Source organism: Scylla paramamosain, chromosome 8 (genome assembly GCF_035594125.1).
Source record: "Scylla paramamosain isolate STU-SP2022 chromosome 8, ASM3559412v1, whole genome shotgun sequence".
NCBI classification, from domain to species: domain Eukaryota; kingdom Metazoa; phylum Arthropoda; class Malacostraca; order Decapoda; family Portunidae; genus Scylla; species Scylla paramamosain.
Window position 1 is genome coordinate 15514355 of NC_087158.1, and position 26497 is coordinate 15540851.

At 38.8% G+C, this 26497-nt stretch overlaps 1 protein-coding gene and 1 long non-coding RNA gene across 13 annotated transcripts in view; one reads left to right on the forward strand and one right to left on the reverse strand.

The window, feature by feature from the left end:
- The window catches only part of LOC135102849 (TOG array regulator of axonemal microtubules protein 1-like), a 124417-nt gene that overhangs the window by 31645 nt on the left and 66275 nt on the right, over window positions 1–26497 (reverse strand). For all 12 annotated transcript variants that reach the window (XM_064008426.1, XM_064008428.1, XM_064008427.1 and 9 more), the window contains one exon: window positions 26234–26349. In XM_064008426.1, the coding sequence (XP_063864496.1) occupies window positions 26234–26349 (116 nt within the window). The remainder of the gene's footprint in view (window positions 1–26233; window positions 26350–26497) is intronic.
- LOC135102851 (uncharacterized) lies at window positions 882–5842 on the forward strand. The gene is made up of 3 exons (XR_010269800.1): window positions 882–1134; window positions 4685–5036; window positions 5697–5842. It is a non-coding gene; the product is annotated as an uncharacterized LOC135102851 (long non-coding RNA).

Sequence of the window (26497 nt, forward strand, 5' to 3'; positions counted from 1 at the left end):
GAGAGAGAGAGAGAGAGAGAGAAGTATACATGTACAGATCAAATATCGACAGAAGATGAAACAGTATAGATGAATCATGTGTTGGTGTAATGATTCATCTATTACTTCTCTGTGCGTGTCCATCTATATATAAAGGTACAAGGCCTTGCTTGCGCCCGAGAGTGTAAGAAAGGCAGGAAAAGTGAGTGGCGAGTGTGTGGGGCGACACTGTACCCTCCCCACGGTTTTGGAGGACAAAGTGAAAGATGGAGGCGGAAGGAAGGGCCAGTGAGCTGCGTATGCTTGACCTGAGTGGACGTAGGGGAAAAAAAAATTACATGTTTCGGAAATAACTTGTATCATAAGTAGAGAACGTGCATCCCGTTAAGCAGCCGCGCATTGCAAGGCCACGAGTGTACGTGGTATGATCGCAAGTGACACGTCCGGAAATCAGCGTTTAATTGCGTGTGTCTTAATAGAAAAAAATAGCTGATTTCCAAATTATACATCAAAGTATGACCTCGTCTAGTTCAGGAGAGTCCTTCGTATAAATGCACTGGTGTGTGTATGTGTGTGTGAGCGTTATTGCTAGTTATCTCTCTCTCTCTCTCTCTCTGTCAGTAGTTGCATAGGTCTTCAAGGGTATTTTTACGGTTTTAGTGACAGATTAACAACATTTCTACATTAATAACAGGAGAAACAGCATTGAAAACCCTGATAATCATCTTTATAGATTTGAAAAACAGTCGTGAGGAGAGAGAGAGAGAGAGTAGGAGCATTTCAGTTGAGCCTATTCTACCCTGGTTCGTGTTTGCTGCGGTGACACGGTGCCGCACTGAGTGAAGATTGCGTTCATAATCACTTATCGGGGGTGGAGTGGGGAAAGGAGAGTCAGGAAGTGAGGATATTTATATTATGTGACGTATTATTTGATAGCATGTCAATTTTTGTGTGTGTGTGGGTGGGTGGGTGTTGGATCAGTGACAGGTGGCGCTGGGGAGTTACCACGGCGAGCGGCTGGCTGGCTGCAGTGTTTTGGTCAGCACTGGTCAATCTTGCCCTACACGCTCTATTAACCAGTGTTTCCGTCTTCCCGACACCTTCTTCCTGCACCAAGCACCGTCAAGCATCACCAGAGAGGCACGAGTACGTAAGGTGAGTCCAGCGGGGCCAGTCTCTCCTCAGTCAGCCTTACTGCCTTCACAACACCCTAATCCTCCCTGTAGTGTCTTGTATTCGTTTATTTAGGATTCATTATTCGTTATTTAGTTTTTTTAGGGGTTAATTATCTATATTTAGTTTTGTTTACGTCTGAGTCTGGAAAGAGTTGGAAATTTATTCAAATATTTAATGTTCGCCAATATGTAAACAAGCCGTCAGCTGTGTTATTAGTCATTATTTGCCTCGTCTCTCACTTATTGTAAGCCTAACATATCACAAGATGGATCCACATGTCTAACCTTCATATCCGCTGGTCAGATATATCCGTCATTGCCTGGTTTTGGTGTTATATAGGAATAAATAAGGCAACATGGCCGCCGGCTCCCCCACTGAGGTCGCCGCCGAGGGCCGCCATGATGGACTGGCACCTGTTCCAGCTTGTTGGTTCCAGTATTTTTTTTTATTTTCTGAATTAATTTATTTGGCTTGTATAGTAAGATTTTATGGTTTCTAAAAATATTTCGTTGCTTTTGAAGTGTTTTTCTTGCTTCAGTTAAGTAAATGTGCTGAATTTGGTGTTGTTTTTTATGTAAATAAGGGGCAGTTTGTACGGTGAAATTTACCCAGCCTGGTTTTTGGCTTTTTTAGTTGAGGCTTTAATGAAGATTTTATTGCTTCAAAAAATCGTTTATGATTTTTAAAGTATGTTGCGTTCCTGTTGAGTTAAGTATGTGGAATTTGAATAGGCTTATTGTCCCGTTGAAAGTGGTGATTTTGTCATTTTTTAGCTTCTTTATTTTTTTATTGTAGCTTGTAACTAAGTGTGCATTATTTAAAAAAATAGTTCAGATTTTTTAAAATGTTTTTTTACCAGTGTAAAGTGGAATAGGTGGACTTTTCAGTGTTTTTAATGGTGTCAAAATTTCCAACACTTTTTCCATATTTCACATAATATTTCTTTATAACTACTGAGACTGGAGGTGTTTTGATATTATGAATATTAATTAAAGTAATTGTCAAGTCAGAATATATAATGCATTCGAGCCTAGCTTCATTTTTTCTAGGGGTCAATTTCAAAATGAAATACGTTACGTACGTATGGCAGCGGGGCGCCGGCACCTCGCCTGTGACGTCATCAAGGATTCGGGACTCGGTCTGCTCCAGTGTCTCCTCAATATTTACCGTAATTTCCAGTGTTTTCCAAGTGTTTCCAACTGTTTCTAAAGTCAGGCGTGTAGATAGTTGTAGTAGAAGGAAGAAAATAAGAGAAATGAAAGAGGAGAAGGAAGAAATAAAAAGAAATGGAGGAGGAGGCAAAACAGGTAAACAATATTTAGCTTAGTTTCCCTTGCTGCGCTGCAGTTCTCTGTAACATTTGGTGTGTTTTGGGTGTTTTACGTGTTTAGGATGTATGTAGGAATATTGTGGGGTGTATAGAGTGTGTTTTGGTGGTGTTTAGGTGTGTTTTGGGTGTATATTTGCTGTTATCATTGTGTTTTGGGTGAATTTTGGGTGTTTTAAATGTGGTTTAGGATGTTTTTAGTTATATTGTAAGTGGTTTGAGTCGTGTGGGATGTTTTGGATATATTGTAGGATGTTTTTGTGTGTTATGGGTGTGTTTGGGGGTATATTGAGGTGTAGTGAGTTTGTTTTGGGTTTATTTTCTGTTGTAAGTGTTTTGGTGAGTTTGGGTGTGTGTGTCAGGTCTCTTGAGGTGTATTTGATTGTGTGCAAGTAGTTTTGGGTCTTTAAGGGTGTGTTTGTGGTGTGTTTGTGGTGCTTTAAGTGTGTTTTGGATGTTTTGATGTGTTTTGGGTTTGTTTGATGAGTTTTGGGGTGTTGTAGTGTATTTTGGGTGTTTTCAATCTTTTGAGTGTGTTTGGATGAGTTTTAGGTATATTGGGGTGCTTTGAGTGTGTTTTGGATAAATTTAACGTGGTTGGGGTGGGTTATTTGGATATTTTTAGATGTTACAGGGTGTTTTGAGTGAATATTCAATATTTGGTTGTGTTTAGGTGAGTGTAGTGGGTATTTTGGGGTGTTGTGATGTGTTTTGGCTGTGTTTTGGATGTTTCGAGTGTATTTTGAGTGTGTTTTGGTAAGTTTTGTTGCATGTAGGGATGTTGAGTGATATATATATATATATATATATATATATATATATATATATATATATATATATATATATATATATATATATATATATATATATATATATATATATAATGGGAAGGCAATGAGAAGAGGAACAAAAGAACATGGGATGCACCGCCTGTGTTCATACCGGGATCTGATGTCAGTTCTTGTGAAGGGCCAGAATGCATATTCCTGAAGTCTGGAAGGAGTCGTTCGCCAGCCTGTATGGACACTAGGCTGTAGCTCCAAAACTAACTGTAGGATTCTCTCTAAAATAGTCTCATTGAGATTCTCACACAAAATTACCTATACGTAACTTAATCTAACCTAACCTAACCGCTACAAGAGTAAATGGGCCGAAACATTACCAGACTTCGGGAATACGCCTCCAGAGGGATACGGGTTAAGGTCGCTTCACACACACATCAGTGCCGTATTCGTTCCGTGCTGTTCAGTGCTTCAGTGTCAGTAAAAAAAAAATTCATCATTTTGGAATTCAGCGGAAGCATTTACACACGTCCGGTGAAGTACCATGTTTTGACTGAAGTGATTGTTATGTCTCCGTTCCGTGAAATGGAATATCGTCGTCACTGGTATTTTAAAAATTTTCACGGATGTCGGACAAGTGTTTGAAATAAAATAGAAGAAATTGAAATGGTAATAAATACTCTTTTTAATTGATGTAATTAATCACATTGTACATTATACTTACCAGAACACACCACATCATAACACACCACAGCATACCACACCACACCACACATCACTGAGCAATGTCATCAAACAGTTTTTGGACATTCTTAAGTACTGGAAAATTTTTGTTTCATCATTAATTAATTCCTCGTACAGAATAGCAAAATCTCCTTCAGTTTCTCTTTTTCTTCCACGTTTCATGTACCCACTTTTCTTTTCTTTATTTTTTTGTTAAGCAAGCATCTTGCTCTTCATCAAGAATTATGACAATCATAGCCAACTCCACGTCTGAAAGGATATGTGTGCATAGATGTCACGAAAGCGACATGGATATCACTGACATTATATGATACTAATATGGCACTGATAGGTGTGAAACCACCTTTGAGTGTACTATTCAGATAGTGGGTACCACTATCTGCCAATTTCACTGGGACAAAAGCACAATTAGGTGATTGTTAAGAAGAACAACAACAACAACAATAATAATAATAATAATAATAATAATAATAATAATAATAATATAATAAAAGGAGTTAAGCCATCTATATAGTTAGCTAGATTGATATTATCATTATTATTGTTATCATCATTATTACATATCAAGGTATTGTGACATTATTATTAATAATATGTTGTTATTATTATTATTATTATTATTATTATTATTATTATTATTATTGTTATTATTATTATTATCATTATCATATTTCAGCTATCCAACATCAGAACAGTATATGAATATGGCAAATGCTGTTTTGACATCATTTCCTGCCATCCTGAGAAACAGTGATCTCGAGGAGCATGAATTGCAGCTGCAATGGAAATTGTGCATCCAGCGCAAGTTTCAGAATTCAAGAAAGAGGCAGGATTCCTCAGTGACTGAGGTGACGTCAAGGAAAAAGAAGATCCCTTGCATAGCGCCAAAAGAGACCACGTGTCCACTGATGTGTGGAGTAAAGGCTTACCTTCCACCAAGGCCCCATTCAGAAGATGATGAGTCATTAAAGAGACATAGACAGTGGCTTGCTCTACATTGGATGAAGAAAGATCCCGAGTTAGATAAGGTATGTGATATTTGTACGCTTGATTTATCTTTTTTATATTTCAGAGACTTCTTTACTGGTGTTGTTCAAAAATACCTGCTCTTATGTAAGCAATTTCAATGGTACTGGTGGATAGCCACTGAAAAATGATGCTAGTATATATATATATATATATATATATATATATATATATATATATATATATATATATATATATATATATATATATATATATGAGGGAGAGAGGGAGGCTGGCGGGACAGTCAACTTATGAAAACTAATTTTACTTTAATGATTTTCCTCAGGCTGAACGCCTCATGCAGTTGACACTCTCTGAGAGACGCAAAAAAATAATCAATGGGAACATTCTTGTAGCAGAAATCCTAAACTTGTACCCGTGGATTCAGACTTTTGATGGCATAAGTGTGTATATATGTACACTTTATGGATTTTGCTACATATTGTTACTAATTGTCAACTTTATTTGTAGGGCTATAATGTATATAGCTATTTATATTTTATAGTAGGTAATTGATATTTAACTACTGGTACTTCCATTCTCCCTCTCAGGCTCAAAGGCCTCAGTGACGGGAGATAAGCACTCATAACTAAGTACAGTTATTGCAGGTGCTCATCTCTGTAACCTTCACTTATAATTATTTGATGCTTATATCTTTACAGATAATCAAGGAGTTCCTGAGATTAGAACCACAAGCGGATGAACCAGACCCAAGAGTAGCAGTTTTGAAAGGGCTGGAGAAATATAGGCTCCCAATAATTGCCATTCTCAAAAAAAGAAAAGCAGTTACTCTGTATATGGAAACCTTACTTGATGAAAGTCAATGCAAGTAATGTCTAGTTCAATTTGTTCATTTCAGTAGCTGGTAGCAATTTAATATATGTATCTTTTCATCATTAGCAATGCATCTTTCACTTTTATAAGCCTAGTATTCATGAAACTATGCTGCATGCAAAAACCAAACATTGTATTAAGCATGACCTATCTAACTGTAATGCTTGCACCAATTTCTATAAAGGTACTCATTTAATTGTTAAATTCCTGCTCTTCTATCAAATTTTTGGCTGAGTGTTATGGCTAAATAATTGTTTGCAGCATAAGTGATGTTAAAGATTTTAATAGGTGTAAAGCATCTCTCTCTCTCTCTCTCTCTCTCTCTCTCTCTCTCTCTCTCTCTCTCTCTCTCTCTCTCTCTCGTAAGGAAAGACATTATTTCTAGTGTAAATAAACCCAATAGGCTGTCCAATTTGAAATTTAAAATGTAAATATTATCAATCTTTTTAGAAATGTTAGCTGCATCCTCTTCCCTTGCAGTCCAATAAGACAGGTCACTAATTCGCGTGGAGATAGAATTCTTGGAGTCACCTTTGCTGGCACTAGCGCAAGTGCAAACAGTCTGATAAAGGTTTCTTCCATGGTTGTGATGAAGTTCAGGACTTCTCACACTGTTTTGGTGGATATGATGAGAAGAATCGGGAGTTCGGAACATCAGTGTGTTATGTCGGGGCATGTAGGTTCGGGTGGGGTTTTCTTTCTTTCTTTCTTTTTTTTTTTTTTTCGATCAGTACTCATCATATTCTTACGAGGACTTGCTAGACAAAGCATTATTGCATTATGATATTACCCAAATAGTGTCTCAAGTAAAAAACATAACCGCATACTCGTACAAAAGATTTGCTGCTGTGACACAAAGGACAAAAATCATTAGTATACTGGTCGTTCTGAGCATTCAATCAAAATGCTTGTCATTCATATAATTAGTAGAACCATCGAGGAGCTTTATTTTTGTTAATTCTTATGTGATAAAGCAATAATTACAGGAGACTTTTAAAAGATTGGTACTCAAATTAGTGGACTGTCCTATTGGATGTGACCATATCTTCACTTTTTCCTTACACAGTTAATTTTCTTTTGTTTATTTGATTTACTTATTATCATATTTATTTATATATTTATTTATTTGCACCAGATGCTTGCTTAGTTATATTGGGGTTACTTCACCTGCTTGGAGAAAGGAAAGACTCCATCTTTACTAAGGTTAAATTTCAGTACCTTTGATTTTAGAGTGATGTGTATATATTGAAATTTCTGAATATATTATCATCTTAAGATATACATCTACATATAAATTTTATTTTAATGTCAAAATGTTATTAATGTTTACACTATTATTTCTTCCTTAAGGTACCAGAAGAAGAACTAAGAACAGGGCAGTCTAGTGTGTATTTGATGGTGCACCTGTAGCTGAACCAACATGTATTTCTATGGCTGTAGTCTCATTGGTAGCAGGGCTTTGTGTTTAATATTGAACACCCAAAAAATTGTGAACATTTCCTCCGTTTCACAACATCCCATCTCTTAGGTATCAAGTATGACAAAGGTAACACTTCAAAAACAAGATCTCTACTTGTAAAACTCAATGAAGTAAAGACAGAATTGAGCTACAAAAATGCATAAATCTGCTTCCAAATATATTCAACTCCACACATAATGCCCCTCTCTCTCTCTCTCTCTCTCTCTCTCTCTCTCTCTCTCTCTCTCTCTCTCTCTCTCTCTCTCTCTCTCTCTCTCTCTCTCTCTCTCTCTCTCTCTCTCTCTCTCTCTCTCTCTCTCTCTCTCTCTCTCTCCAAATTGGGAGGTATTCTTCATGTACCATATGATGCATATATATATATATATTTTTTTTATGCATTTTTTACCTTTTTTTTTTTATTTCTCTATGTTATTGCAAGTGATACGTGAAGCTTCTTTATTACTGTTCTGAGCATTTCTGTAGATTTGTTTAATTAGTATATCCCATAGAAATACTCATTTTCTTTTTTTGTGTGGCTTTAAAGGATTAATGGTGACATATGGATATGATCTGGGTTAAAAGCTTGTACAAATAAGGTTAAAAATAGACATTTAGTCTATTTTTGCACTGGTTGTTTCCCTAAGTTTCTTAAAAGTACTGTGATATAATGATTAGCAGTGGACTAATTATTCTTTACAGGGTCTGTAACTCCTTACATTTAATTTATGTTAACTTTACTTACATATTTTTTCCTTTAGTTTATGAATGGGAGGAAGGTTTAATATTCATATCTTAAGAGATGCTTACTTTCTTTTCCACATTGCAAGTTTTAGTGATTAATACTCACAAATGTGTATTATTTACTTAATGGCTTGTCAAAACAGGTTGTTTTTGTGTTGCTTTTTTTTTCTCATGCTAGGATGAAGTGTTACTAATGGAGTTTATTTTTTTACATCTGTTTTATATATCATTACAGTTTTGAGGGGAGCTTTCTGTTAAATGTTCAAGTGAAAAGCATATTATACTATAGATGATAATCATAGTTTATTTTTTTTATTTATTTTTTTTTAATGCAATGAAATGGAGGGAACATTTAATTGTATATGAATATATTGAATTTATTACCTATTTCTTTCCCTAACCTTCAGATAGCAGTAGCTAGCTGCTAGTATTAAAGGTACTAATGATTCATCATCTGCCTAAGAAAGACTAACTAATTAGTCATTTAATTGACTAACCTATGATCCACTTTTACTAATGTGGTTAGTAGAAGCAGTGAACAGTACGAAGGCATTAGTCAGATATATTTGAGTAAGACCATACTCAGGTTGAGTGCTCAGTTAGTCACAAATTGACTAACATTATGTTAGTCACTGTGACTAATGCTGCCACTTGTTCTAGACCCCATGGGTTTTACTAAGAAAAGTTAGTCAGCACGACTAACTTTGGTTTTGTGTGATAAACATTTCACCGTGACCCTGTAGCACCAATTACCTACAGTACAATCACCTCTGAGAGGGAGCAGTAGCGTCAGTTTTGTAGACGCAGACTTTTGGATTTCTATCCTGTCTGAAGGAGAGAGAGAGAGAGAGATAGGCTAACTTAACTGTCGTACTGTACATGCAACAATAAACTATTCGCTTCAGTTCAAATTTTGGGGGATAGATTGCGCGCGCGCGTGTGTGTGTGTGTGTGTGTGTGTGTGTGTGTAACTTGTATCGTTGGTCACCTTTTGGCTCTCTATCGTCATTACTTTTTATCTTCATTTTCTATTCATGGTGAGCGTGCCTACGTATGGTCACATCGTCTAATGGTCGTATTTGAAGTAGTATGAGTCTAACGTTTGATGTATCGGCCCGTATTCAGAAACGCTTTCCTCTCTCACCACGACTATTTTCAAAGGCCACAGAGCTGATTAGCCGGAGCACCAACAATGTTTCCCCTGTTAATAATGTGGAAATCTTATAAAAGAAAAAAAAAACACCTTTAAAAATCAGTGTAATTTCAATTAGAGGCTTTTGAAAGTAGTGGAGGTGCGGCGAAGAAGTGTTTCAGAACATGTTTCATTGTGTGGCGTTGCTTTGCGGAAGTCTGTGGACTTTGCGTAGCTACTCTTAGATGTGCCTTATTACGCTCGTCTACTTCCTGGTCATCTGTATTTCTTTATTTATTTTCAGTCTTTCTTTTCTCTTGACCCGTAAAAATGATATGACTTTTTTTGCCTCATCCATCCATGTCATGCCCTCTGTATTTCCTTCTTCCTTTGACCTGAACTCTTTCAAGAGGGAAGTTTCAGGACACATATCCTCCAATTCTGGGTGATTTTCGACATTTCTTTTTAGGGGCTGGCATCTCAGTGCCAGCCCCATATATCCATATGAAGAACGCTAGGATGACATTATTGGATCACTTCTACTTTATATATATATATATATATATATATATATATATATATATATATATATATATATATATATATATATATATATATATATATATATATATATATATATATATATATATATATATATATATATATATATATACACACACACACACACACACACACACAGTAAAATTTATCCAGTAATGTCATCCTAGTGTTCGTCATATGGATATTGTAATTTTTAACTACGCGGCGTCCCAGCTGACTTCACGCCAACCCGCCCGTCCATTCACCCTGGAGGGGCTGGCCGGGCAATGATGTAGTGCTCGAGGCAACACCTGCTGGATATAATTAGTATGTACTATACGTCGGTGAATAACCAGTCCCACAGACTGAAGACCCCACAACATGGATCCCCCCTCCTCCCCACCGAGCCAGAGTGAAGTCTCATAGCGGAAACTGTCTTACTGCCTACGGGATGGGAAGATTTTGACAGAGGGAGGTACAGTGATGAATAAAGATGGGTAGTGAAAGAAAATGATAACAGGAGTGGAATACATTACATAAGTGATAAGAAGGTACAAAAAATTAGATGGTTTGGTTATGTGATAAGAACAGAAAATCAGAAACCGATTAAATGAACTTGGAGAAAACCAGTTGAGGGAAGTACATCGAGAGGAAGACAGAGAGTGAGAGAGAAAGAGAGAGAGAGAGAGAGAGGGATAGGACTGCATTATAACTGCAAAGGATGGGAGTCACCGAGGAAGATGTAAGGGGCAAAAACAATTGGGGAAAGACTTGTATATGGTAACAACCCTTGACCATAAAGGAACGGCGGAAGAAGTGATAACAATGAATAAAGGATACTAATGAGAGATAAGGAGGTGCGAATATAAAGAAAAAGTCTCGTCCTTATCACTCACGGCTTGACAAATGAGAGAGAGAGAGAGAGAGAGAGAGAGAGAGAGAGAGGGAGAGTGAGAGAGCCTATCACGCGGGAAGTTTTTGACAGGGTGGGCGGTACATCTGGTAAACAACGCAGGTGTTATGAGGCCTGCTTAGCGTGGAGAAAACTTCGTGTGGAGGAAAGTGCTCGCTTCCACAATAAAAATGGCTAAGGATGAGTACTGGCAAGGTACTTTTTATAGTTTATTATTATTTTTCATTGGCATAGCAGCACGTGTCCCTCGTACTCTCAGATCATTCACACAAGGCTTTTTTTTTTTTTTCGTCTCTGTTTACTCGTTCTTAAGTTACCAGTGATTAATAGCACAACTTTTTATTCTTCTCTCCTCTTCTTTTCACAATTGAATAGTAGAAGGGACTGGGCAGTGAGAGGCGAGGGGAATGGAATCGTGTCCCTCACATCCGGAATTCGTCCAGACTTGAGTACTTTTTATTCATATTTATTTTATCTATTGATTTATCTATATTTGCAGTCCACGTACTTACATTATCAGTAATTACAGTGTCAGTTTCCTTTCCCGGTCTCTTTGGTTAACTCATCAATGATTATTATTTATTTATTTATTTCCTTCGTTAAGTATGTTCTCGTTCCTATCAATATTTATTACTATTTTTTCTCCGCAGCCTCTGTACGAGCATATTCATTCCAAAGCTATCTATAATTATCAACACTATTTTCTTTGCCCTACACAAGTGCCCGTTCTTAAGTTACCAGTAATTATCAGTACTTTTAATAAATCTTCTTTTCCGGCTTGTGTGTACTCGTTCCTAAGTAATCGATAACTGTAAGTCTGACACCAGCGATACAGGGACGAGCATCGCGTGTCGCCCCCGCAGCCCTAGCAGCAGCCTACCTCTCCTCGCCGATGCGCACAACGGGGGTGGAGTTCCGACCCCCCATGGTGTAGGGCGGGGGGCGGGGCGGGTGTCGTGGGGCCAGGAAATGACGTCACGCTGTTTACCTGGTGCGTCACGGCCTCACCTTGGATACCGCAACACCACCGCGCCAGGAGCACCACCAGCACCTTCCGCCCGTGACCGCCCCTCGCCGCGCCGCCTGCCTGGCATCATATCACTCATCCGGGCATCAGGTGGCGTCAGCTCGGCCTGTATTCAGAAATGCTTCGTTCTCTCACTGCGACTATTTTCAAAGGCCACAGAAATGATTAGACGGGTTCACACGAGAGTTTCTCCACTTAGTAATGTAAAAATCTTGTTAATTTATCACTATAACCGTAATATCACTTTTAAAAATCCATGTCACTTCAACGAGAGCCCTTTGAATGTAGTGGAGGTGTGGGCAGAAGTGTTTCAGAATATGGCACCTCAATCCCCGCACCTTCAAGATGTATTCTAATATTCTTTCACTGTTCACTCTCCTTCCATTTTTCTCTCAGGGTTACACAAATGCTTAGCTCATTTTTCTTTCTTGTCTTCACGACCAAATGAAATACTTCCACTAATATTTACTGTATTTTCTCTAAAGTATTTATTTTCAGTTACATTCTTTCTCGTCATGTTGATGTAAAATGTTCTCCACTTGTCTTATCTGCTCTCTTTCTGGTGTCTTTTCCAATATCATGTTTTTTTTCTTCTTCATTCATTTATCTACATATCTATTTGTTGTCTGTTCTGAACCATCACTCATGTTATTAATTTACAAAACACATTATTCTTGAAAGATCACAAAGAGCACTTCACAGATTTATTTCCCTCAACTTATGTATCATCCTTTCCTAATGATTTTCCTCTACTTTCCTTTAACATCACTAATATTTTTCGACCACACACGCGTCACTTAATACCATTCACTTCGTCCACGTACGGGCAAGTCCTCACAAATACTGATTTACACACCATAATAGTAACCTTTTCCCTGTTTTCCTTCATTAACCACACTATTTTCTACTTCAACACACACATATACTCCACTATCACCGTGTGGCGTCTAGTAATGAAAGCATCCAGACACAAACACGCGGAGTCGCTAAGCTGTGTTTCCTTTACTCGTATATCACTTAATTTAGCTCCCTTCCTCGCCTAGTGCAGCAATGGCGAGGCTTCTTCACCGCACAGTTCAGACCAAGAATACGTGTGTGATATATATATTTTTTTTTGCTATGATTCCCACTATATTGTTTTTTTGTTTATGTTTAGTCTTATTTGTGTTTTTTTTTCCAGCGATTCACGTTACTGTGATGGCGAAGTTCGTTTTCTCCAGCCTAGTACTGACCAGAAGTACGTAGATATGCGATGATTTTTTTTACTATGACACTATTTTGCTTTTTATTTATATTTAGTCATATTTGTGCTTTCCTCCAGTGATCTGCGTTGCTGCTGTTCCTGTAATACTGAGCTGGAATGTGTTTTTAGTGATTTCAACGTGCGAGTCGTGATGTGATGCAGGTTAGAGGTGTGGCCGATATTTGAAACTCGTTAAAGTGAGCGCTACTGTATGTTTAGTATACGTGAGTTCTTCGGTTCATCATTATCTTCGTGTTGGTGATATCACCGTTAATGCCACTGTTGTTATTATTATTATTACTCTCGTTTGTTTAGGAGAGTGAACGCTATCTGATGTTCGTTAGAGGAGTGAATGCTACTATTTGTCTGTTATTATTATTGCTCTCGTTATCTTGTTCATAATTGCCATTGTTTACGTTAGCAGTCTTCCCTACAGCAGTTTTATCCTATTTTTTTTTCTTGGTTTGCTTCTTTTCCTCAGTTGTTATTCAGTTTTATTCTTTTCCCTCTGTCTGTTTTTCCTTTTTCACGCATATACTTCTTTCTTCGTAATTTCTAGTAATTCTTTTCTCGCTAGTTTTCCTTTTTCTCGTTTTCCTTAATTCTCATTACGTTTCTTCTAGTTTTCCTTGTAAGAATTTTCTCCGCTCTTGATCACATTTAACATATCCGCTTTCTTTCTTAATATTTATAGCAATTTTTCTTATATTCCTTATCTTGCTTTCTAACCCGTATCGTTGCTTCTTTATCGTACATCTAATAACGTTGTCACTTTTTTTACAATATCTTCTACGTAATTCACAGCCAATGTATTTCTTCAATAGCAAATTCGTTAGGTGTTTGTACGGTTTTCCTTTTATTTTTTTTCTATTTCTTCACTAGTTTCTCCTTCGTAAATCTAATAACATTTTCAATTCTGTCATCTATTTCACGATGTTCTTTTTCTCTTATTATTAGTAGTAGATTCGTAGGTTTTTGCACAGTTTTCCTTTGATCTTCCTTTCTTTTTCCTTCGTTTAACTCTATTTCCTGGTCGTCAGTGCTACAAGAGCGAGTGAGAGCGAGGCAGGTGAGTGCGCGAGGTTGGTTTGTGCGAGGGAACCAATTGAGTAAGGCACTAAGTTTGGCACGCGGGACAAGACGAGTAGAGGGGAGGAAGGGAGAGAGTAGGGAGGAGGAGGAAGAGGACCACACGACCGTCTACTCCCACCACCAGGCACTACTTCACTGCCGACACCTGGAATCGTTCACCCCCCTTAACATCTACCTACCTACTGGTCCCCCTCCCTCACTCTCTACCCGTATCCCTCTCTCCCTTCCTCCCGCCGCCACCAGCACCAGTATCGCTTGCACGTATGTTTGTCACACCACAACCAGATGACCTACAAACAAATATGTAGATCTAGGTTCGTGTTCACATGTGTTTCGTCGTGCTAATTCTTAATGGAAGTCATCAGTGAGAGTTTAAAGAGGGTGTAGTGAAGTTCTTTGTTTTTTTTCAAGGGTGTTTTGATGATTTTGGTGATAGTTTAAGAGAAGTTATTGAAGTATGTCGGATTTTCAAGGTTTCCGTGATTCTGGTGATCGTGTAAGTGGGTTTAGTCAAGTTATTTGGGTTTTTCGATGATGTTTTTTTTTTTTTTTTTCTAATTCTGGTGGTAGTTTAAGAGGGTGTATTGGAATTTGTCGGGTTTTCAAGGGTGTTTTTTTATGATTTTGTTGATAGTTTAAGAGGGTGTTTTGAAGTTATTTTGTATTTCAAGGGTGTTTTTTTTTGTGGTGTAGTAAAGTTACTTGAGTTTACAAAGGTGTTTTTTTTTTTTTTTTTTCAAGATTCGATGGTTTTCAGTGATGCTGCCATGATCCTAGTGACAGTTCGACAGGTTCCATTAAAGCAGTTCATGTTTTCAAGTATGTTTTCAAGATTCGAAGCTTTTCAATGATTTTTACACTCTTCTGGCGATAGTTTAACTGATCCTAGTGAAGCTATTAGGATTTTCAAGAGTGTTTTCAATATTCGGGAGATAAATTAAAAAAGACTCTGCACTATCAATGGGAATGCAACATGATGAAAATACGAGCAATCATCTCTGTGTCTTTTGAAAGTAGTCCCTGTGATAATCCAAAGCAGGACATTATCAACCTTAACAATGAACACTATAGCCGTGCGATGACCATTCATTTCGCTTTTGTACTTTTTGTCCTTTCCCATTCTATTTCTTTTTTCTCCCTTCTCTCGCCTTTCCTTTCCTTCCCCTTCCCTAATTTCCTTACTTACCTTACGAGTATCCATCCCTTGTCTTCTCTTTTTTTTTTTTACACATTTGCCTTACTTTACCCTTCCTTTTCCTTTTTCTTTCTTACCCTTCTCTTCTCATTCCTTATCTTTCTCTTCTTACACACCCCTGACATTTATTTTCTTTCACGCATATACACCTTATCCTCTTTTATTTTTTTTATCTTCTCTTCCTTTGTCTTTCCCCCATGCCAGCGCAAGCTGGAGGGAGTGGTGGGTGGGGAGGAGCCTTCTGCTATGCTGTCCTCTCTCTTCACTGTAGCTAGTTAGAAGTAGTTACCAAACAGCCTTGCAAGGACCAAAAGGTCTGTTGCTGTTTGGCTTTCCTTTGTATTCCTTTGTATTCCTTTGTTTCCCTTCCCACTACTTTTCTTCATTTTCTGACCCATCTTTTATCTTCTTTCACGTGATTAGCTGCATTATGAAATTTCTACCCATTTTTTTTCATAATTAGTATTTCTTTTTATGTACAATATTTATGGTTAATGAATTATAATTATCGATATATCTATCTGACTATCTATCTGTCTATCTATCTATCTATCTGTGTGTCTGTCTATCTATCTATCTAACTCTGTCTGTCTGTTGATCTATCTATCAAGCAATCCATCTACATATCTATCTATCTATCTACGTTCCTCGACCTTACCTTCCCCAGTCCATCTCTTCCCCTGCCCCTACGCCACTGCAGTACCCAGGCCCTCTCCGCCCACTAACACACACTCAGAGTTCGTCAAACCTTTAGCCAGACCTGCAAGTAAGCAATGAGGTCACACCCAGACCGCCCCACTTGCTCGCTGCTCATTCCTCTGAGTCTTGTTAATGTCACACTCCCAGAAATTTGTGCTCGTGCTGGGTTAAATCAGGAATGTGTTATGGTTACGTTGAATTTCACGTGTATGTGTGTGAGTGTGTGTGTGTGTGTGTGTGTGTTGGGGGGCAGGCTGCGGAGGAGGAAAGGTGAAGTGAACAGGGTATTTTATGTGCCTTTCTACTCCTCTTTATCTTTCTCTTAACTAAACTTAACCTAACTAACCTAACTTTACCTATATAGAACCTAACCTAATTTTACAACTTATATTTATTTCAATTGGCTTCACTTTGTGTATAGAAAATAGGAAGCAAAGTCAATAGAATACAGTATGCTATGTGTTTTCCTCTCTCTCTTCTTTCTAACCTAAACTAACATAGCATAACCTAACCTAACCTTACCTATGATTATCTTAATTGACTTTATTTTGTGTGTGGGAAATAGGAAGATGAAGAGAAAAGAATATACTGTGTCCTCCTTCTTCTCTTCCTTCTAACCTAACCTAACAGCATAACCTAACATAACCTAACCTGGATGACGTGTCTGTGTGTGTGGGAGGCAAGACCACGAAAACAGGATATGGTATGTGTCCTCATTCTCCTCTTTCTCTTTTCTTCCTTCTATTCTAACCTAAGCTAACCTAACCTTACCTTTACTGGCTTCACCTAACCTAGCTCATGTATCCTTGTGTGTGGGAAATAAGATGAAAGATTAAGTGAATGGGATTTCCGAAATGTCCTCCTCTCCTCTAACCTAATCTAACTTAAGGGACCCCAGATATTTTTCAACCTAATCTCACCTAACGTAAGAGACCCCACCTGGTATTTTCAACCTAACCTAACTTAGCCTTACCTAACCTAATCTAAACCTACCTTACCTAACCTAACCTAACTCACGTGTCTATGTATGTGGAAGCAATATACATATGGTGAGTTCTCTTCCTCCTCCTCGTCTGCTGTTCTGTGGCTCTTGCTTTACATTAGATAGTGTAAGAGAACACAAACAGCCCTGTGGAGACCAGCATGTGAGTTGCTGTTTATTCTTCCTTTATGATCCTTTGTGACATTACTCCTCGTCCTTCTCCTCCTAACCTAACCTAACCTAACTTAACTAGCCGAATCTAATCTTTCTTACAAGCTTGAGTGGGCAGTAAAGCTCCCTCTCCTTCCCCTAATTTTTTTTCCTATTCCTTCTCCTCCCCCTCCTTCGCCTTTACCATCCCGCGTCTCTCAATTCAAATTATATAGTGTAATTCATCACAAACAGCCTCGTGATGACTAATATGCGTGCTGCTGTTTGTTCTTCCTTGACGTTCCTTTGTATTCCTCCTCCTCCTTCTCACTATCACCATCATAATCGTCATCATTACTACTCTTATATGTGGGTACAAATCCATACTATGCCTAAAGTCTCTCTCTCTCTCTCTCTCTCTCTCTCTCTCTCTCTCTCTCTCTCTCTCTCTCACCGTGGCAGTCCCTGTATAAAACTTGCCTACCTAGTCACACCTATTACCCTCATCATAAATTTATCTAATCTTCTAAAGCTCTGATGATGATGATGATTTTTTATTTATTTATTTATTTTTTTTATTATCTACAATGTTTCGTACAATGTGACATCACTTCTTGGAGCAACTGTAGTACAATCTCCACCGTTACTAAAGAGAGCAAGTGTACGCATTTATATATAATTCCAGACACATGCTGATACGTACGTAAATTCAGTACAGAGAGAGAGAGAGAGAGAGAGAGAGAGAGAGAGAGAGAGAGAGAGAGAGAGAGAGAGAGACTTCAGAAGCTTTTCAACGGCACGACTTATTTCTGTATGTTTTGTATCTTCCTGTTTACTTTCCCAGTGATGCGTAATATCAGTGAAAAATAACTAAATAAATACGAGTAAATAAATGAAAAGAACACTTGGTGGGGATAGATATTTGGCGAGGGCAACACACTCCTCGCAACACCAGCCACGTGAGTCAACACAAACAAAAGGTCATGTTTACTTAGACAAGAGGGAAGTGTCTTGTTAAAGGGAACAATAGACAAGGCGTAAAGTACTGATAAACAGGAGAATAGGAGGAAATGTAGAGAAAAGTGTTCGTAGAGAGAGAGAGAGAGAGAGAGAGAGAGAGAGAGAGAGAGAGAGAGAGAGAGAGAGAGAGTGCTTTCTAGATAATCGAGCGTGTCTGTCGATTTTTGTAATGTTGTTGACAATGATGATGATGATGATAGTGATGGTGGTGGTGATGGTGACGGTGGTGGTTGTGGTAGTGGTGGTGGTGGTGGTGGTGGTAATATGCAGTGGTCATTGTTGTTAACGCTATTACTACTACTACTACTACTACTACTACTACTACTACTACTACTACTACTACTACTACTACTACTACTACTACTACCATTACTACTACTACTACCGCTACTACCCCCTCCATATCTCTCTCTCTCTCTCTCTCCTCTCTCTCTCTCTCTCTCTCTCTCTCTCTCTCTCTCTCTCTCTCTCTCTCTCTCTCTCTCTTTCTCTTCCCTAATGAGACATCGTTATGTGCGAACCGATATGAAAGGAGGTCGAGAGAGAGAGAGAGAGAGAGAGAGAGAGAGAGAGAGAGAGAGAGAGAGAGAGAGAGAGAGAGAGAGAGAGAGAGAGAGAGAGAGAGAGAGAGAGAGAGAGAGAGAGAGAGAGAGAGAGTGTCTGGGGTTTGTTATGGTGGTTGCCAAGTACGGAGCATATACACTTCCTATGAACTTGTCACTCACTCAAGCACTCACTCAAACACTCACTCAAGCACTCACTCACTCACTAGTCTCACCAAAATCACCATTCAGTCACTCACCTTCACCATTCACACACTAATGCTATCACCACCATTCACACTCACCTATTTACTCTTGTGTGGCACCATAATTGCAGTCACTCAGTCACTCAATATATATGTGTACCCTTACCATCACAAATACCTAACTGAATGACACAATGACTCGCTCGCTCGCTCGCTACCACCACCACCACCACCACCACGACCATCCAATCTGTCTTTCCTCTGAATATCATGTCATCACCCATTCCATCTTTTAAATCTTCCTCGTTTTATTTTTCCTTTCCTAGTTCTTTTCTAATCTCATCTCCTCCTCCTCTTCTCTTCGTTTCCAGTTCTTTTCTAATCTCATCTGCTCCTTCTCTTCTTTTCCTTTCCAGTTCTTTTCTTATCCTATCCCTCCCTCTTTTTAATTTCTTTCCAGTTCTGTTCTAATCCCATCTCCTCTTTCTTTTATTTTCGTTTTCCTGTTCTTTCCTAGTCTCATCTCCTTTTCTTTTCGTTTCCAGTTCTTTTCTAACCTCATCTCCTCCTACTTTACTTTTCGTTTCCAGTTCTTTTTTAAATCTCATCTCCTCCTTCTCTTCTTTTCCTTTCTAGTTTTTTCCTAATCTCATCTCCTCCTTCTTTTCTTTTCGTTTCCAGTTCTTTTCTTATCCCATCTCCTCCTCTTTTTAATTTCTTTCCATTTCTGTTCTAATCCCACCTCTTTTTATCTCCATCCCCATTCCCTTGTGCTTCTCTTTCTTTCCTCTCCACGTTTCATTCCTTCCCTTCCCCTTTTAGTCATTCTTTACCTCGCCTTCCTTTTATTAAATCTTATTCTTCTTCCCATCTTCGTTTCAATCTGTATCACCATCCAGCACATTCTCTCCATCCCTTCTTTTTCATAACTGCCGAAGTAACCACTATTATCATCACCATCGTTATCATCCCCACCAGGAAAAGTATTAGCAGGTGGTTCAGTACAGACAGACAAAAAATTGATAAATAAAAAAAAATAAGTAAAATTAATAAATAAGGAAGGAAAGAAAGAAAGAAAGAAATATGAGATGAAAGCAACCTGATGATGTGATAAAATACCACTGATAATCCAAATGATGAAAGATAACTAAAGAAAAAAAAAGGAATACTAATTTATGAGAGAAAATACATAGCAAAGAGAAAACATGAATTAGCATTATATATATGCACTGAGAGGCGCCCCAGGGTGGGTCACAAATCAGCGTCTCAGGTAGAGTCACGGTCTGAAATTAGTTAACGTGCCACACAAGGGATCTTTCACACACACACACACACACACACACACACACACACACACACACACACACACACACACACACAATCTAGTCAATTATGTGATCAGTTATTCATTAAATATTAGTTACTGGTGAACTGAATGACCAGAGAGAGAGAGAGAGAGAGAGAGAGAGAGAGAGAGAGAGAGAGAGAGAGAGAGAGAGAGAGAGAGAGAAACACTACCTTTACGGGCGCCATGTATATACTCAACAGAGCAAGAGGTATTCGGTGCTCTGGAACATCGGCACCACAGTTTCTATTAAATGACAAGAGCTGGATTTCATGAAGCTTCCGTACTCGGTGTGCTAAATAATACCACAACAGTGAACCAAATGTTATCCCCAAGAATCACAATAATTCTCTCTCTCTCTCTCTCTCTCTCTCTCTCTCTCTCTCTCTCTCTCTCTCTCTCTCTCTCTCTCTCTCTCTCTCTCTCTAATTCCGTACTCATAGACGCTTTGTTCTCTCGCCACGACTATTTTCAAAGGCCATACAGATTATTAGCTGGGCTCCCAAGACTGTTTTTCCTTTTAGTAACGTAGAAATCTTGATCTGTCACTAGAACTATAAAACACCCTCAAAAACCCGCGTCGCTTCAACTAGAGTCTTTTGAAAGTAGTGGAGGTGCGGCCAGAAGTGTCTCAGAATATGGTCCTAACTCCTAAGATGTGGTGGGAGTCTCTCAGTCATCAGGCTACGGTGAGAGAAAGTCAGCGAATCAGAGGACTTAAGATCGAGAGAGAACGGAAATCACAATGGAGGTTAATGCAGACTGTAACCACCACTGTATCTTCCTCCCCTCACTCACCATCCGCCTCACTCACTCACTCACTCACTCACCACCACCACCACCACCACCGCCGCCAGCCTGACCCAGATACAAAACACTCGCCAAGAATTTAGTCAGAATTAATACTGCACACTTCTTTTTTTTTTTTTTTCCCTCTCTCTTCCGTCGCGTGCTGGCGGCTCCTGCTGTTCTAATCTGGTATGAGTTATCCTTGTTTCTTTCTTTTTCTTTCCTTCGACCATGACCAAGTTAGTAGTTAGTAATACGTATTGTTTTGCCACCGGATACCTGACAACACACTGCACTGTCACACCGGGGTATACCTTGCCTAGAGAATGTGTGTGTGTGTGTGTGTGTGTGTGTTTGTGCAGCTGCCTAAGAAGTAATGTTATATTGTACAAAACGTTACGGTAAACACGGAAAAAAAAATAAATAAAAACAATCAGTATTATACAGTTATATCCATTTGTCACACCTCCAGTTCCTCTTGGTTCTTACGGAGCCCTTGATATAAAGCAGTTTATTACACCATATATTAATTTCTATTCAACTTATACACATGAAATTCCATGGACGTCGTGAAATTAGTTCTTGGGACAACTGTGTGTGTGTGTGTGTGTGTGTGTGTGTGTGTGTGTGTGTGTGTGTGTGTGTTTATATAAGTTAGTCTGATGCTCTTTGGATGATACTTGACTGTTTCACTTTATCATTACAACATTGCGATTTCTCATTATATATGGTGCACACTCAAGATCATATTTGTGACAGGTGCCATGTGGTCAATAAATATCTGTCTATCCATCTATATAAGAAAATAGGAAAATAAGAGAAGCTGCAAGAAGCCATCAGGCCTACACGTGGCAGTCCTTATATGAAACATACCTACTTATTTCCACTTATCATCCCCATCCATAAATTTGTCTAATCTACATTTAAAGCCCCCTAATGACTCAGCACTAACAACCTGATTATTGCGTCAGTTCCATGTGTCTTTATTCAGGCAGTTCCAGTCCTCCACATGATACAAAACCCTCTCTTTAATCGCCCAGGGTCTCGGCACAGTGCCACTTTCTGTCAAGCAGTGCCTGGTAACTTTTCAATCTCGTCCCTTCATTTCCTGTCAGTCTGGCGTTCATCTCTGGTGCCTGTGTTGTCCCTGTGCCTACCAGTCTCCGGGGCCCAGGCAGCTTGTGTTCCCTTTCTCCTCTCCCTAAACACGAGGCCTGCCCGTCACCCTTCAAGCTACTGTGTTATTACAAGGATGTCTGGTATTTTGCCTCTCTCCCTCTCTCTTATTCTTGTCAATCTTCCACTTTTCTCTTTAGGTTTTATTCTAAGTAATGAGCTTTCTCTTTCTTTTTGTGTGTTTACTGCTTTTTTATTTGTTTATTTATCTATCTATGCTTCCTCTCTCTCTCTCTCTCTCTCTCTCTCTCTCTCTCTCTCTCTCTCTCTCTCTCTCTCTCTCTCTCTCTCTCTCTCTCTCTCTCTCTCTCTCTCTCTCTCTCTCTCTCTCTCTCTCTCTCTCTCTCTCTCTCTCTCTCTCTCTCTCTCTCTCTCTCTCTCTCTCTCTCTCTCTCTCTCTCTCTCTCTCTCTCTCTCTCTCTCTCTCTCTCTGTTGCACACACACACACACACACACACACACACACACACACACACACACACACACACACACACACACACACACACACACACACACACACACACACACACACACACACACACACACACACACACACACACACCTCTTCATGACGTTTTCAACAGTACCTGACAAATCAGTTGAAGTTTCAAGCACGTGAATCAAAACCCTCATGTGTAAATCTGATCCATTAAAGCGTGAAGCATTGACGACAGGCGCCCACACACACACACACGCGCATACACACACACAAACCTTGACCTTCTCCTTCAGTACAGATACATTAGTGGATAATAAAGATGAATAACAAGTAAAGGCAGCTCAGCAAGAACACTGCTCTAATTTTACTGACAATGTTCTCTTTCTATCGTATTATATATATATATATATATATATATATATATATATATATATATATATATATATATATATATATATATATATATATATATATATATATATATATATATATATATATATATATATATATATATATATATATATATATATATATATATATATATATATTTTACTTTTAATGATAATGTTCTTCTCTCAGATCTAATTATTTTTCTCTTCTTTTGTTTTCTTTTCGTTGATTTTATCGACAAACTAATGAGTTAAGAAAAACAACAACAGCACAACAGAACAACAACAACAACAACAGCAACAACAACAACAACAACAACAACAACAACAACAACAACAACAACAACAACAACTACAACTACAACAACAACAACAACAGATTATGAACAAGAAAAAAAAAGCCATTTTGTCAAGTTGTTCTCTCCTCTTGTCTTTGTTTGATTCATTTTCCCTTTCTTTTATTTCTTCCTCTTTTATTTTTTACTTTAATGGCTGCATTTTGTTTTTCCGCATTCTCTTTGACATTTATAGGAACGTCTTTTTTATTGCTAAGATGACCTTGACATGCGAAGCGAAGGTTAAATAAATGTTTCTCTCTCTCTCTCTCTCTCTCTCTCTCTCTCTCTCTCTCTCTCTCTCTCTGATCGTTCAACACACCAATAACTGCAACAATGAATAACTAACTAATTACATAATTGATTAGACTGTGTATGTGTGTGTGTGTGTGTGTGTGTGTGTGTGTGTGTGTGTGTGTGTGTGAAACGAAGAAGATCCAGTTTAATATCCCTCCCTCCTTATCCTCCTCCTCCTCAGCCCACGTGACCCCTCCTCCTCCTCCTCCTCCTCCTCCTCCTCCTCCTCCACCGCCCACGTGACCCCATTATGGTCGTCATGGATCAGATCAAGTCGACAAAATCTATCTCCTCTATTATTTTTCTCACGCGCGTCTCGTCTAGTTCTTCCTCTCCTTCCTTCAGCAGTTTTTTTTTTCTTTTATCCCTTGAGTTTCCTTTTCTTCCATTTTCGTTCTTTCCCGTGCTACATTTTTTTTTTCATTTATTCAACTAATCCATGTTGTTGTTTTTATCTTTCCTTCATTGGTTTTCATGATTAAATTTTTCTCTCTTTTTGTATTTTCCTTTCCTAGTCTTTTCTTTAAACTTTTCATCCGTATATTTATTATTTTCTCTTCCTTTTATTTATTCAACTGCTTACCAGTCAACATTTTACTCCGCTATTTGTTTTCATCTATAGATTTTACTTTTTTTTTTAATTCTTCTTTGTTCTACATTTTCGTTTTTTTTTTTTGTCCTTTTATTCATGTAGATTTTGCCCCATTTGTTTTCATGCTTCGATTTCCCCTTCACTTCGTCTCTCCCTGTCTCTATAGCCCGATCTTCCAGCACGGCTCCTTGTCTCCACTCGTCTTTTCTCGTTTCTCTCTACTAATACTCCACTCCACGTAGTCCTCCCCTGCCTCTACCTCACTTCGTTCCTTCCCGTCTCTTTATCCTAATCTTCCACCTCGTCTCTTTGTCTATACTCGCTCGCCCTACATATTCTCCCCTCGCCTCTACAATGCTCCTGCTTCCCTGCCTTTACCATTTAGCTCTTCCACCGCCTCCCGGACAATACTCAGCCCTTCCTACTCCTTCTCATGTACATCACCCTCAACATATCCATTCCTTCCAGGCCTCCTTTACCCTCTCTTACCTCTACTCGGATACCCTAGCCTTTTCCTGCCTCTACTCCCTCGCCCCCTACCTACCTCGCCCCTCCCTACCTCCACTCTGCCCGTCCCTTTACCCGACTCGCCATCACACGCCTGCCACCACACACGCGGACTCCTGGCGTGGTCGATAAGGTGAGTTTGGTGGGTCACGAGCAGCACACACACACACACACACACACACACACACACACACACACACACACACACACACACACACACACACAGGTGACTCGAGCCGTCTCAAGGCCACGTGAAACAGACGCTGCACCTTTTCTTTTTCTTCTTTTCGTTTCTTGCTCTTTTATTCTCTCTCTCTCTCTCTCTCTCTCTCTCTCTCTCTCTCTCTCTCTCTCTCTCTCTCTCTCTCTCTCTCTCTCTCTAATTCGTCTTGTTATTGTCTCAGGATCGTTTGAAATATATTTTTTTTGCTTGATTTTCGTTCTCTGATTTTTTTTTTTGTACTTTATTGTTGTTATTATAACTTTTTCAGGCTTTTTTTTATTTTTTTTATTTTCTTGTCTCTTATAATTCGCTTTCATTATGTTTTATTGTGTTTTATTTTGTATCATTAAGAAATCAGGTAAAATTAATGTTTTTTTTTTTATAATCACAGCCTTTTAGTCTTTAATTTATCTTCCTCCCTTTCAGCATTAAGCTTTTTTGACAGGTAAATTAGGCGTGAAATAGGAAAATCTCTCTTTCTCTCTCTCTCTCTCTCTCTCTCTCTCTCTCTCTCTCTCTCTCTCTCTCTCTCTCTCTCTCTCTCTCTCTCTCTCTCTCTCTCTCTCTCTCTCTTCCATTCCTTCATCTTCTAATTCTTCCAACAAATTAAAGTCGAGAAAAAAAAAGATATATATAAAAAACTAACACCAAATCTCCCCTTGTGTGTGTGTGTGTGTGTGTGTGTGTGTGTGTGTGTGTGTGTGTGTGTGTGTGTGTGTGTGTGTGTGTGTGTGTGTGTGTGTGTGTGTGTGTACGCGTGTTGGTGACCTAGAAGGATGGCGTGTGCACATTCTATACGTACATGATCAAGGCGGGTGGTCATGCAAGTGGAAAATATTATTAGTGGCAGCATAGCACGAGAGGAGGAGGAGGAGGAGGAGGAGGAGAAGGAGGAGGAGGAGGAGGAAAAAGGGTGGTAATAATTAATGTGGCGACCGAGGGGGCAGTTGGTATAATTACTTCTGACTCACCTGTACACACACACACACACACACACACACACACACGAAAATCGATATTGTTGTTGTTATATATATTTTTTTTATTATTGTTGTTGTTATTATTATCATTATTATTATTATTATTATTGCTACTGCTGCTACAACAACAACAACAACAAAACAACAACTATTACTATTATGACCACGACTATTATTACTACTACTACTACTACTATCATTGTCGTTACATGTTACCGTTGTTTGTACTGTGTAATGCTAACGAGAGAGAGAGAGAGAGAGAGAGAGAGAGAGAGAGAGAGAGAGAGAGAGAGAGAGAGAGAGAGAGAGAGAGAGAGAGAGAGATAAAATAGTACAATACTTCTAACTCACCCGTGCTCATCGCCGGAGGAGAGACTGTAGGCGGGGGAGGAAGGGTGAGGCGAGGGCGAGGCGGTTTCCTTGCTGTATCTACTCCTGCTCCTCTCCTTTCCGTATGCGGCTACTCCCTGAAAGCACCACGCCACTTAAACAAAACACAATAAAAAAAAAAAAAAAAAAAAACGCTCTACTTTAGTCTACCCTATAAAGTCATAGAGAACGAAGGGATAGAGGAATATGAAAGAGAATGGAAGGAAGATTACGTTTTAAAAGGAA